The 14,675-nt window shown below is 48.3% G+C and overlaps 1 protein-coding gene across 11 annotated transcripts in view; it reads right to left on the bottom strand.

The window, feature by feature from the left end:
• LOC143345790 (uncharacterized protein CG43867) overlaps window positions 1–14,675 on the bottom strand; it is a 166,867-nt gene that overhangs the window by 135,584 nt on the left and 16,608 nt on the right. For all 11 annotated transcript variants that reach the window (XM_076773229.1, XM_076773301.1, XM_076773263.1 and 8 more), the window contains exon 2: window positions 11,955–13,142. In XM_076773229.1, the coding sequence (XP_076629344.1) occupies window positions 11,955–12,899 (945 nt within the window). In that variant the 5' untranslated portion in view covers window positions 12,900–13,142. The remainder of the gene's footprint in view (window positions 1–11,954; window positions 13,143–14,675) is intronic.

Below are 14,675 nucleotides of genomic sequence, written 5' to 3'. Positions count from 1 at the left end.
TACGTAAAATTGAGACGATTACGATTAAAATAGAAAATAATAATTATTGACTCCAGTTTCTAGCATCAGAAAAATGCACTATTTTACGTATACATATTTTTCACTTTGTACGAATTTTTAGGGTAAATTGATCCTCTTAATCGAATCCTCCAAGTCGCTTTACAGCTTGTTTTGAATTTGTCTGAACATTAACTTTTCAACGAGGATCAAAAAACCTTCGCGAACGGCCACAGTGTCGTCAGGGTGTATGAATGGGAAAAAAGCCACCCTGTACGTGTGGTTGACACTCATCCCCCGTAGTCGTCGGAGTGCCCGCGACGAGAGGGACTTTTGAGGGTTCCGTGCCACGAAAGGAACGGAGTCGAGTCGCTCTTTCCGTACATTCGCGACGCGACGCTGTGTGCGTGGGTTTCCTGTCTGCCTCAAAGAGAGATTCTTGACTAGAGCGGAGGGAAACAGCGGTAAAAATATGGCGCACAGGTGACCGGAGGTCTAATGAGTCGCGCGGATGCGTCCGCCCCCGTATCAGCATGAAAACTACCCGCCCGGGCGTCGTTTCTTCGACAATTTCAACGGCAACCCGATTTCATTAGCTTGTTGGAGACAACTACGCTCCGTTGCTTCGCCTTCGCGGCGTGAAAACGTCCTCGCGCGCTTTGGTCGTTCGGGAACCATGACGCTGGGGCTCCAGGATCAGAATATGGGAAATCTGGTATACTCGTAACGCGAAGTTCCGAGGAGGCCCAGGATTAGACGGGTTTCAGAACGAGGACCATAATCTACACCGTAACGAAACATAACAGAATATAACCTGAATAGAGGCACAACGTGGCGAACGATAAAGTCCTGGTCTAACAGAGACACTCCCGAGTCTAACAGAGTTTAGTTCTAGAGTCTAAGCCTGCTATAAACTAAGGCATTCCTGAGTTTACATACATACGCTTCTCGACCGACAATTCAATACCTTGGCGTCTAAGACCAACAACGACGAAGGAACAAAAACAAAGAACGTTTAATCACAGATGGGTATAGATATAAATATAAATATAGACGGGAGGCAAGAAACAATTTGATCTTCCTAACCGAGATCGTTAAACGGTAAATGTGAATACGGTAATAGAGAACCGTAAACTAGAGTAAACCCTAAGCCGCGAAACCACCCCACGCGATTAAGGATTAATATCGACCGGAACACGTGTTCGGGTTTTTCTGTATTCGCCGGAGCCTTTTTCACTCTGCTGGCGTCGCGGGCGCCGTGACGCCGTGTATCTTGGCGTCGTCTCGGGCAGAGCTTCTCTCGATAGGGATAGGAGTGACTTATCGATAGCCATTGCGTCCCAGGCATTATGCAACAAGGCAGAGAGGAACGAGAAGCGTAGAATTCCGGCGAGCTTTCGCTATTGATACAGATGACGTCGCTGTGTACCGAACGCCCCTGGGACCTATACGATTCAGCCACCCGTTACATTATCGTGAAATATTCGCCATTATCTTGATTTGTATACCCGGCGAGTGTCCCCACAGCGTGTCCGTCACTACGTTGATTCGCTCGCGCCTCACCAGAGTCGTTAATGTTTCATCGTAATGGATCGGTCGATTATCTCGCGCCATCATTCCGGGTCTGATCCGTCCGCGAATACTTCTCCCTTCGGTAATAACGTCGTTGGTAGGAATTTCGATGTACCGAGTTGCGAAAGAGTCGCGCGAGAATCGCTTGGAATAATATAGACTTACGTGCAATGGTACTTGGAGTCAAGATGGCGTTGCTTAAGCACCCTCGACGATAGAATGTCGAGAGGGCCAATAATTCCGGGTAACACCCTTTGGCATCAAGCGACCAGGGGGTAGATTACACGGCTCGTGATCTAGGAATCGTAGTGTAGCCTCAAAGCCCCTCTACACACACTAATCGTTGCACACTGAAACTCTTTTGAATCTTCAAGCTTTTCCTCGATGTATTGACTGAACCAAAGAAATTCATTCTCAAGAGTAGATGTTACAGAAACTAAATCTAGATAGAACTCATGAGTTTTAACAATTTCGCAATGAGAAATTGAGGGTTTCCAACTGTCTAAAGATTAAGTATCGTTTTCGAGGACACGTTATTAGATATAATCCGGCCAAAATGTTACACTTTTCGGAGGATGCTTTGAAAGACGATACGAAAGAATTGCTCCTGATCGCAGTTTCGGTATCCAGCGGGCTTTCGGTGTCGAACAAACGTTGGGGCAAAGTTCCGGGTATCGTTTATCGGTTCCCGTCGGCTCATTTTCTTCCGGCGCGCTTTGTTTCCTGTTTCGCAGGAAAGGAGCTGGCTCAGGCGGCGCAGGGCACCGCGCCAAAGACGCGACGAACGAATAAGACTGCAGAAGGGTGTCTCTAATTGGTCCCATCTAAGAGCCCAGTCGCCTCAAAGAGAACTTTGCCCCGACCCTCCAGACGCGCACACCTACTCGTTCGCGCGTATGCGTGTCCTTCGTATGGAAACGACAACACAGGTATATACCACGACGCGTGGAAACGGCCAACGGGAGTCCGTTGGAACCGAATACGACACCGGCAGACGAAGCGTATCTGGCTCGTTTTCAAACGTCGACGTCCTTTATCTCGTTCCGTTTCATTTCCTTTGCGCGGTCGCGCTCCCTGTCCCGCGATATTTATCGGACGCAACTTTTGGAAATTAATATCGGCGACAGCAACCGTGGAAAATCGACGTCGAGCCCCGCTATTTTCGGACGGCGACGCTGTTTGTTCTCGAACGCCCCCCCTCTCTGGAGGGGGTGGATTTCCTACGAAACACCGGCGGCCGTTTACTCGCGTCGTATTTTAACTTTGAAATTGCGTGTACCGGGTCTTGGGAAGCTGTGACAATATTTGAGCTCTGACTTTCTTCCGTTAGGTAACAGAGAAGCCTTTCCGTTCCAAGAATTAACACGTGACTTTTTACCGGGGAAACAAATTAATCCTCGAAGCCAGTGAATTAATTTGTTCCCTTCGAATAAATTGTTTCGATCGTTTACTTTCGAACAAATTAATTCTCGAGGCTTCGAGGCTATGGGAAAGAAGATAAATCTAGATAGGAGTTTTTAATTTTAAGGAGGCTGTAAAAATAAGCTACCAAGAGTAAATATTCGGTTTCGTGGATAAGTTCAGGCGTTTAATAGTTTCTTCGGTTGATAAAAATCCTAAAACGATGATTACTTTATATGTATAGGAACAGAAGGGTCACTTGAGCGCTTGCGAGAGAGACAAGAGCGTAGCCTCCTGGTGGCAGGTACAGGAGGTATTTTGTTACTATGAGAACTATGTAATTACACTCTGCGTGACTGTGTGATTACTTCTCCTGGAAGTCGAAATAAACGGATGTTCGAATTAAGAAGGGACTATATAGAAACCACAATATTTAATTATATTTTCCCGAGTAAATAGTCCTATTCTTGGAAATCGGCCCGCAACGGTTCTAATGACTCGTTGCACCGTCCAAGAATTCGTCCAACGTCCACGAAGACACTCGAATACTTTATTTGGCCACTGACGTGCACTATCGTCGCGTCCCGCCATTTATCTCGCGGTTCGGCAATTTTGCTTCTTCGTTCCCGGTCACGAACGGAATGATAAGTTCGTGTCGTTCGTTACGTATTATTATTGTTTTTCCGTGCGTTTTCACGCGAAAATACGTGCTAGTTCGCGCCTCGTCTGTTTGCCTTCAACGTCGAGGCAAACGTTGGCGCGCGTCCGTCGCCGCCCGTTTCATAATTCGAACGGCATCGTCACCAATCGCGACAACGATTTATCGCCCCTCCGGGTCAGCGGTCGAATCATCCCTGCAAACTTCGAGCGTAATTCCGACGGGCGAATTTTATTCACATCGCGCGCCAAATTCAATGGGACCGCGAACGCAAATATTGCGGGTGTCGTGGACGGACAAAACGCCTCGTTACGCCCGCGAAAAATTACCCGAAATCCCGAAACGCATTAATTCCCTGTCCCCCGCGGGACTGGATAATGAGCACAAGTGTACACGTTTATCGATCTTCCGCCAGTTGTGTTTTATTTACACGGAGGATCCAGGGGGTTGTTTTTGTAGGAAATTTCATGTAGTGTTTTTTGAAGGCTATGGACTTTTAAATATGTAATGTTAATGTCTTTAAAGACGGTTTAAGTTACTAGAGAAGTGGCACAGGGGATAGGGACTTTGCTGGCTCCATCTATTGCCTTTCATTTTCGCCGTTTCGACCAATAGCGACGATACGCGAGTGGAGTGGGGACGGAGGCACCGATCTGAAGACTATAACCAGGTCAAACATTGGCCAATACGCGGTAGTAGGGGAAGTAGTGGGCAGGTACTAGAGTAGGGGTGTCGACACTAGCCTTCTCGTCGCGTAAGCACAGTACATAAGCGTTTTATATTTACTTACAGAGAGCTAAAGTATCTGAAAGTTATTCCGTAAGGTATAATCGACTCAGGAATATCAAAGAGACGTTGAAGCACAAATTGTACGATGCCCGAATACTAATTCGATTCGCCATAATTCTGACCCGCCGATCGAACGTCGAGGCTACAGAAACTACCCTCCAATTTCCAATATTCGCCGCGAGTGCGTGAAAGCTCGTCGAAATGCTCAGCCGGAAGGGTCTCGGTTCGTTCGGCCTTCAATATCCTTTCCGTTCCCAGCGACAGAAGGGGGGAGGGCGCCGGAGGGAGGGACGCGAAGTTAACATCCGTTTCATCCGTAAATAGGTCTGAAAACGTTGGAAAGGAGTTTCCAGGGATCCGTAGGAGGCCGCGTGGCAGGCTCGCGTCGAGGAGCCGAGGAGGCTTTTGAAATCCGCGCATCGGAAGGCCCGTCTGTTTGCACGGAGGCCCTCCATTCACGCCGTCTGGAGCGAATCAATATTGATACGGACTTTATATGTGGAACGCGGCCGTCGTACACACCGTTCCGATGGAATGCAATATTAATAGGACGCATGAACAATATACACCGACTACCTGTGTACACGGTACGTGCGCCCATATTTGTTTAGGCACCCTGGGGTGCCACTGTCCTCGTCGTCGTCGTCGTAGATAACGAGGTACCAACGAGCAGACGCCATTGTCCGTTATTTCGAACAGTGGGACGCGTGTCTCCCCGAAAAAAGGCCTCAACGCTATTTCCAAATATACAACTTTCTACGAAACTTTGATTTTAGACGATTGTAAATTTCTTGAATCGACTAAATTTTTATAACTACCGACAATTATGGTGTTCTTTGTGGTATCAATGATATTGAAACGACTGCAAAGACTAGTTGAAGAAATTTACTCCTATTTTTACATACGCACCTCCACCAGTAATTCAATGTCACGCAAATAAATGGTTATTTATTCTCTCGTAGAAAAGCACGGTAAATTTGCAAAAATTCAGCCCTAGGATATTTTGTAAAATTTTGATGAGAATCTGCGAATGGATAAGGCGAACACGGTGTACGTTTGAAAGCATCCGCAAACAAAATCCTGGGAACGGAAAGTAGGCACTCCGTGGCCCCCGGGAGATCATTTCAAATACAATCACACTTTCGCTATTGCGCAAGCTATTCGCTCAGAATTACGACGAAATTCAGCTCTGTCTCTGAAACCCGGTAATCCAACAACGATAGTTCCAACATTGTTACGAAAGGTGTCGTAAAAAGTCCATTCAACCGTCGCTTCCGCGACACCTATACCGCCGCGATATCAATTTATCGCGGCGAGACGAGCCCGAAGGAGAAAGGCTGTCTCGATCCAGAACGAGATACTAACGAGCACGAGACGAAGAGGCAAAGGGAACGAGAGGGGTGAAAAAGAGCGGAACGACGACTATAGCCGACGGTGGCTCCTTTCGAAGGATTATGAAGTTGATACGAAATATGCAGGGACGACACGGGGCAGGGGGGAAGTTAGGGCTCCCCGGTAAATTAGAAATTCTAACGAAGATTAAGACGAGGCTCGTCCAGCCTCGCCCCCGAAGTACCTGGCCCGGATCTATGCAAAACGACGCTTAAAAGCGACCACGGAATATACGGTGAGGATAAAAATGGCCGACCCGGGAGTAGGCTCTCAGGCTAGACTGCATCAACTTCTTCGCGCGCTTCAACGACACTGTACTTTCGACGGGGCATAATGCCCCGCGACTTTAATACCTCGCGGACGAGCCAAGACGCGCGGCAATACGCCCGGGGACGATCGTTCGGCCGTAATTTATTCATCAAACGCGGCGAGATCGCCCGGAGTTACGTTTCTCCTATTTTTCGCGCGTATCGTTCTCGACAGGAACGTTCGTGAAGGTTCCAACCGAATTCTCTCCTGGAAAAATCGTCGACTGTCGACGCTATACTTGTATTTGGAATTGTAAACATTTTATAGTATAGGACGCGTCATGTATTTTCAATATTACTTAAATTAATTAGTTTCAAGGGGTAATTTGGGCCATCAAAAACTCAGGAACGTGGACAAATTTTTCGTCAAAATTGAAAAATTTCAAATCGTTTTGGAAAAAATATTTTTGGCTGTAGGGGTCAATTACAATCATTTTTGGTGAAGAGTCATATGTCCGAAATCCTACTCATTTCCTAGAAAAAAATTCGAGTAGGTGTTGAAATTTTTCGTCGAAATTAAAAAATTTCGAATCATTCTAAAAAAATTATTTTCGGTTCCGGGGATCAATTAAGATCATTTTTGGTCATTACACGTACCCCCGAAATCCTGCGCATTTTCGAGAAAAAAATTCAGTACGGGCGGAACTTTAAACGTTAATAACTTTTTAACGAAGCCTCCATCAACAAATTAGTATTCCTATTTTTCGTCTTATTTTGATCTCTAGAATCTCCCATTAAAATTTTTCCCAAAAGTGGCCGAACACCCTGTATATTTGATAATAAATAAACGTGATTGTAAATAGTCATTATAATATCTATTTTCTAAATAAATCGGCTCCACGAAAGTTATGGGAGTCAACACCCTGGTTATTAAAGATAAATACGAAAATTTGTGCTTTTTAACATTTAAATTTAAAGTAATATTTTATAAAAATTCACGAATGTTATTAACACCCCATTTTATTAGCTTATGCACGCGATCGTAATCAAAAGTATAATCACCGCGTTATTACTCAATCATACCCGCGACGACGTATTCGTGGATCATAATTATTTATTAGTCGATATCAGTCATTAATAATTCATTCGATCGCACGGTAATCGTAATCGTTAATCACTAATCGGATCGCGCCTTAACACTGGTTACAGGAGCGTACGCGTTTATTTAACGTGGCATCTTCATCGCATGCACAATGTTGTGCTTATGGTCCTTCGAATAAAAATTACGAACAGGTTCTAGCGCGAAGTAATTAATAATTATTACTGGCGGTCGTCGTTCCTAATAGATCGAGATCTACAAGCGTTACAACCAGTCCTACAGAACGTACCTTTAATTGCCTATTTCAAGAATTCATTTATCTTAATACTGTACTACTATATTTAGTTAACAGTAAATAATATTGCGACAAGATTAAACAGTGTTCGATATATCCTATTCATATTCTTTGCTTATAATTTTCTCCCTGATTTCGTTCTTTTATTTCTAATTTTGTATTTTTATCCTGCATCGATATCGATCGTCGATCTGCAATTTCACGGGCCTGTCTCGAACGGGGTAAAAAAAGAAAAGTGAAAATCGATAGGAACGAAGAGGCGACGAAAAACACGTTCGCGTGTGTACGGCTGCTACGGTATTTACCGATTCTACGTTTAACTGGATGTTTCGGGGTTGGGAATAAAACCGAGACCGGAAGGAGGGTGGAACGCGAGGGATGGCCTGGCAAAAACGTCGAAATATGGCGGGCCTCGCGGAGGCGGCCGTATAATTTCCGACTCAGCGCGCCTCGCCGAATTCTCGTCAACGTTTTATTCGTTGGGCTCTCCAACCCTCGACCACCCCCGCACGAATACACACGCGTACGGACGTGTGCGCAGACCCTGTTCTCACCCTTTTCGACCGCAGTTTGTCTGCATTAATGCGCGACAACGTTCGGCGCTGAAAACCGCGGGAAAATGTAATTCGGGTGAATAAAAATAAGAACGAATTCTATCGTTAGTGCTGCGGTCGAACCAGATAATAAGTTAGGATCGAGTTCGAATTATACCTTCGTTTCGATATTTTTATTTGGCGCGTAAGGTCGAAATAAAATTAAAATAATTTCGAAGTCCACGCGAATTACGATTATTCCACGCCATACGATTAAGCTATCCGGAAAATTTAATTAAACACGTTTCGGAGAAGCGCCTCTTAAACAATCGATATCCAACGGACCAAACAATATTCCAATAATTTTTCTTTTTGCTACAAAAAGTCCAATATTCGTGCTACCGTACGCTTTGAAGGCATTTCCCGTTCCCCCGTTTTATTCCATTTTTACGAAACGACGAAGAGCTTTCAACTTTCAGGAAAATCGTATCGCGCCGGAAGCGCGCCGCGAGTGCTGTTAATTTTTTTACGAGGCCGTTACTCGTTAATGCCCTTTGAAGAGGCATTAAAGACCGCGATACGCGGGATAGTCGGTAGCTCCGGCTCGCTATCTTCCACCCCCGCCTACTGCCGTTGAACTATTTCCGTGGCGCGACCGTGAACGTGGAATGTAGGCCCTTGTCACGCGACGAAAGGTCAACTCTCGGAGCACGTGAGCAATTTCCAGGAAACTGCCCCCGCGTACGCGAAGCTCGCATCGATCGCGAAATCGTACGATCTTTTTCCCCTCCGATCGACCACCACTCGTTACCTCTCAACAATATCTAGAAATCCGTAGAGAATTTAAAAAACAAATGACACTACCGAACGATTTTAAAATCCTGCAGTATAAACTGAAGGATTGTTCGGTCCATGAGCAATGGCGGCATTCATGGAGATTAGGCATTAGGCCTGCGTTCTTTTGTCTCCCAAGGAGATTGCTGTATAATATTCTGCAGAAGTAAAATTTTGATTTCAGACCATCGTAAGCTACATAACCTAAACTTTGTTTCGGCATTTATTTTTGTAACCTTGTTAAAATTTCAAAATTCTATCCAAAGTTATTTCCCTCAACGTCTTAACTTGAGAATTAATTTTTACCCACATATGGGTGACGTGGGAGTGAAAGTGTTAAAGAAGATAAGGTAGTTTATCTTCTACGTCGATTAGGATTATATTTATCCTTTTAACACTGATGTAGCGGAGTGTAAAGATTAACGATGAGAGCTTTTGTATACCTGTAACATTAACGCTAAATAAATCGAGTGAAATTCTAGTTACTTCTCCGTTCGATTCGCGAGACGTTTTATCGAGGTCCAGCGATCGACGCGAGGAAACGCCAAGCGTAGAGAAGCGGCTGCGATGGTGGTTTCGCGTGCGCTGGTAATCGCCGAGAAGGAATCTCGCCGCGAGCCAGCCGCGTTGTAAACAAACGTTACGTCAATCAGGACAACGATCCGAGAGTGATGCAAGCGAACGCGTAACGGGGTTCGGCACGGAGGCGCGATACGAAACCGATAAGGAGCCCACGGCCGCCTCTCACCGTCGCGTCAGCTGATTCTACGACTGCCATGCCGTGCCACGACCAGCGTCCAAGTTCGCGCGATTCGTTAGACCAGAACACCGGCGTAACGAGGAAGAGGAGGCGAGGCCAGAGTTCCCGGCGATTCTCGGAAGAACCTAGCGGTGCAATGTCGCGATACGGAACACCGTAGAACCCATCAAAGAAACGTATCGAAAAATATTCGTACGATGTTGGTACCAGAGTGTGGTTAAATAAATCTTAAAATTATCTCTTTTCACAAATCGGTCGAATTCGGAAATTTCAATTTCTATAAATATATGATTGGCCATCCCTGGGAAAAATTTTAGTGGAAGATTCTAGGGGCAAAAGTAAGACGAAAATCAAGAATACCAGTTTGTTGATCGAGGCTTCGTTAAAAAGTTATTAACGTTTAAAGTTTCGCCTGTAGAACGGCAACCTGCGAACAGCTGCGTACGCGCGATAGTGGCTCTCACTCAGGAAACTGTAAGGCTGTCGATACGTCAGTGAGTAGAGTCTCTCATGCTGAGTGAGAACCACTATTGTATGCACGTAGCTGTTCGCAGATTGCCGTTCTACAGGCGAAACTTTAAACGTTAATAACTTTTTAACGAAGCCTCGATCAACAAATTGGTATTCTTGACTTTCGTCTTATTTTGAACCCAAGAATCTCCCACTAAATTTTTCCCCAGGGATGGACGAGCCACGTGCATTAATAAAATTGGTATTTATGTAACGACGAACCTACGCAGAGCTAGTGTTTGAATATTTATAAAACGTCGAGTCGTGAGACAGTTAGGGTGCACACGGTGCTCGAGAATCCGAGCGTTTGGAGTCCGAGGCGCGTTCGCGGTCCCCCGCACGCAGAATTCGCGAGACGACAGAAAACGACATCGAGAAAATAACGAGTTAAGCGGTGAAGTCTCCTCCTCCCGGTAAGTGATTCAATTCCGTTTAAGAGGCACGAGTGGGTTTTGAAGAAGCGAGGAGACCGTTCCCCGCACTCCATACCGGCGGCTATGTGCCTTATCTAGGGTGGTCGCGTTAAATCGTGACGCGTGACTGTGCATACTAAAGACGTATGTACCTAAGCGGCGCTTGTCCCCTTCCTCGGCACGTTTGACCCTCCTGCAATTCATTTGACGTATGTCGAGCGTCGGATAAAACCGTCCGCGAAAGATATAAATCGTTTCGAGATCGTAACGCGGACCGGGGTTCGAACTCGCTTTCGATTCGTATAACTCGAGGCGAGGAGCCATAAAGCCCCCCGATTCGCGCTTCCCGTTTTTCCATAAATTTGTATTTTTATGTCAAAGAACGTCGAAACATGGACGGTCAGTTATCGATACGAAGGGTTAAAATTGAATTATCTACGGTAGCAGATACGCGTCCCTTATTTTCGAACGTAGAGACCCGCGAAATTTGATCGGGAATCGAAAGGGCGGTGCTTGGTGGCTGTTCCTCGTCGGATCCAGGAATTCTGGAATCGCGAATGAATTTTCTATCGGTGGAGTCGTCGATTCCAGACAAGCGACTCGTTTCACGGAAGCCCTCCGTTCGATCGTCGAACACGGGGTAACGCGGAAAACAGAATGGGTTATCGGGCAGCGGCCGTTTCGCCGGCGGCACGGAACGGGATCGCTTATTGGTTTAGTCACGGATCGTTTGACGCGATTGGTCCCCGCGGACTCGCCGGAAAATATGGGTCGAGACGCCCGAGACGAGCCATCTCGTCGGCTACCTTTTTCACTGCGCCCTGCAACGCCAATGCAATTTCCCGGATACCCTAAACGCCGACGCGGCCATTCCATCCGCGTAAATTTCATCCTATCTCGACCACGCGCGACTAAGTAGAATAACAGTTTTCAAACTTCGCTCGATGCACGGAGTTTGGGTGGCTCTGATAGTCTAACGCGATTGCTAACAGTTTAAATAACTATAGAAATAAAATTGCAACTGTAAATTTGCAATACTTGGACGATTTCTACTATTGGGAGAGGAGATGTTGGCACGCTACCCACAAGCTACACGACGCAACGGACAAGGGGAATCGTTCGTACGCCCCGCCCAATCCCTCCCACTGTTTGGGTTCTTGGCTCGACCTTGGCTCGTGATCGCCTTACCCAATAACGACCAAGAACTTAAGAAGTGAAGGGGATTATGTGGACTTAGCACGTTCGTGAATGTGTGTTTAAAAATTTCTTTCAGCTAGCATATTGCGTAGATTAAGCAGAATTGCAACACTCGACGTAAATCACCACTTTTGCAGCTCGTTAAAATGTTTACTGCCCGCGAACGCGTTAGCCAGTGTCGCGAGACTCTGCGTAGACCGAGGCAAACCGAGAACGACAAAATGGACGTCGGTTGCGTAAAGAAAGCAGTACTCACCTTCTCGCGAAGCATGTCCCGCACCCTGGTGGCCTGGCTTCTGCTTCTGTGCAGCTCGAGTTGCAGCTCGAGGCACCTCTCTTGCCAATTAAGCTCCTCCACGGCGGTCGAGTATCCATCGAAGCTCTTGGACGCGCTGTAGGCGGGTCTGCTCTCGAGCTTCTCCTTCTTGGCGTCCGAGCTGGCCGCGGCGGTTCTCTGCTCGACGAAGAGTCGTCCCTCGGCGAACATCCTGGCCGCAGGTGGTTCGGGCTGTCGACCGGAGAACGAGTACGCCCGGTCGGAGTGCTGATGGCCGGCGCGCGGCGAGGGACCCGGGTCGAAGTTCGACCTGGTCCTGGCCAACGCGGCGAGATCCTTGGCGTCGTAGCAGCCTGCCGTCGCGTCCAGGTCGGTCTGGGCGGCGAACGTTCGTTGCTTGTCCGCGTACTCCACGTGGCCGCTCGGCTCGGACGTGAAATCGTACGGGCTGCACTTGGGCTTGGTCTCCCTGAGCTCGACATAGCCGGCGCTCCTGGCGGTCTCCGCGAACCCTTTGGTCTCCTTTTGGAACAGCAGATTCGGCACGTTCACGTACGGGGAGTCCCTGTTGTGCACCGGCGGCGGCAGGCTGCCGGGGATCGGCTGATGCTGGCCCGTCGCGTTGTTGTTGTTCGCGTGTCTGGGTCGCGGTGGCGGTGCCGGTGCCTGGCGAAGTTGACGCGGCCAGAGTCGGGGACTCTCCGCTCCGCTCGACTGGCCCCCCCTACTCGACTCCGGGCCGGACTGTTGCTGTCTCCGTGCACCCTCCGCCGTTCCTTGGACCATCCCCGACGCCTCGTGGCTCCGAACGCCGAGTCTCGGGCTGCACGGGGCCGAGTTCGAGCCGAAATCCGTGGCGAGCCGCGCGATCGGGTCGAGGATCTGCGAGAGCCGGCGCGCCGGTGATCCCCGCACCTCCTCCATCCTGACCTCGGTATCGCTGGCGGTCGACTGCTGCGTGTGTCCTCCTCGGTGGTGGTGCGACGCCGCTGGCGTGGACTCAGTGCATCGCTCGGCGGCGCGGCCGATCCCTCGCGTTGCCTCCTTGCCTCGAGGGATCACGTTGAAGCGCGCGGAACAACGGGCGTCGCGGCCATCTCGGGGCGATCACGATCTCACGCGCTGCTACGGGCATCGTTGCTCACATCCTCGCGGCGGATCTGCGACCTAAACACACATTTTAATCACGGGTTTAGCATTAACTTGGACCTTTGAACTTGGGGTTAGGGTCTCGCGCGCTCCTTTCGTTTTGATTAAAAGCGCCCTATAAATATGACGACGGTTGGCGAACTCGCCACCAGGGGGCTACGCTCTTTCCTAAATACTCGACTATTTCTATATATACGCTCGTCGACTGACCGATCCATTAGCATAAATGCACGAGTGAAGCATGAATCAAGGGGTACCCGGCTCTCTGTTTTCTCGAGTCGGAACTCGAAGGAAAGGTGTCCAAGAGCGGTTTAGGATGGGGACACTTGGCCCGGGTGACTGATGTCCGTAACACTCTGGCCGTCGAATCGAGTGGCCCCTCGAGGCCACTTGCACGACTAACGTCACCAACTACCCCTCTATTTAGATATCGTTATAAGTGGAATTTACTCCGACGATGACCTTGATGGAACAGCCAACTGATTTCGCTCTAAGAGTACCGCAATGCCCTATTTTAGGTTTTCACCCTTTCACTGTTCGAACCAGTAGTCTCCAAACTTCTTCACATCATGACAAATACGTATGAACTGTCGAAACAACCCAAGCGACACGGGCACGGATAAGAAAAGAAATTTTCCATTTCGCAACTATCCATCGACTATTTTCCAAATGACCAATCCTATCTAATCGCTCGTACCAAAACACACATTACCGTTCCTATGATTCACCCGCGTACAAAACAAATCCTCTCAAAGTCGAGCAAAAGAAATCAAAGGTTTGCAGCGCGTCGTGCGACAAGATAACGCGACGCGTCTTCGCGTTGATCACCTGAGCTTCGCAGTCAGTATCCAATTTGCGTCAACGAGATAGTAATAAGACGCGTGATCGTCCTCTCCCGTGTACCGAGTTTCCACCGTCGTTGCAACCAAGTTGCCCGGATTACGGTCGCGATTTATACCGATTTAATCGTTCCGCCGGCGAAGAGGATTCTCCTCCGTCGTCTGGTCGTCGTAACCGGGCAAACGAGCGGCGACAACTTTCGCGTAGTTCGTTCGCGGGGCCCAACGGTGACGAGGTTAGGCCAGGAAATGGAAGGCAGATATTAACTCGCGGCGAGTGTTTGCACTACTAAATTGAAAGCTGTAACTCTTTGGGGTGTCTCTCGAAGCGGCGCACACCCCCCTCTCTCCCTCTTTCATTTCCTCGACGCAGTTCTTCGACCGACTGACGAGGCGCCCAGAGCCAAGGGGAGGAGGGAGGATCGCGGAGAAAGCTACAGAGAGCCGCGGGAAACGACGACAACGACAACGACGTCGACGACGACGAAGTCGCAGGGCTACAAAGTTTATTTTAAGGTCGACGCTAAAAGGGGCTAAATGAAAAACCGGATGGAGGGGTGGGGCCGTGTAACGTCCCGTTCTGCAATTACCGCGAGAGCGAGACGTCTGCCGCAAAGAGACGCCCGCAGAACAGGAAGAAGGAGCTGCCAAATTGCGCTCCCAGGGACTCCCGGCCCTGCGTCCCTTTCACGACCTATTTCGATCAACGTTC

The sequence above is a fragment of the Colletes latitarsis genome, chromosome 2 (assembly GCF_051014445.1).
Source record: "Colletes latitarsis isolate SP2378_abdomen chromosome 2, iyColLati1, whole genome shotgun sequence".
NCBI classification, from domain to species: domain Eukaryota; kingdom Metazoa; phylum Arthropoda; class Insecta; order Hymenoptera; family Colletidae; genus Colletes; species Colletes latitarsis.
This window is presented reverse-complemented; position numbering and strand designations above follow the sequence as displayed.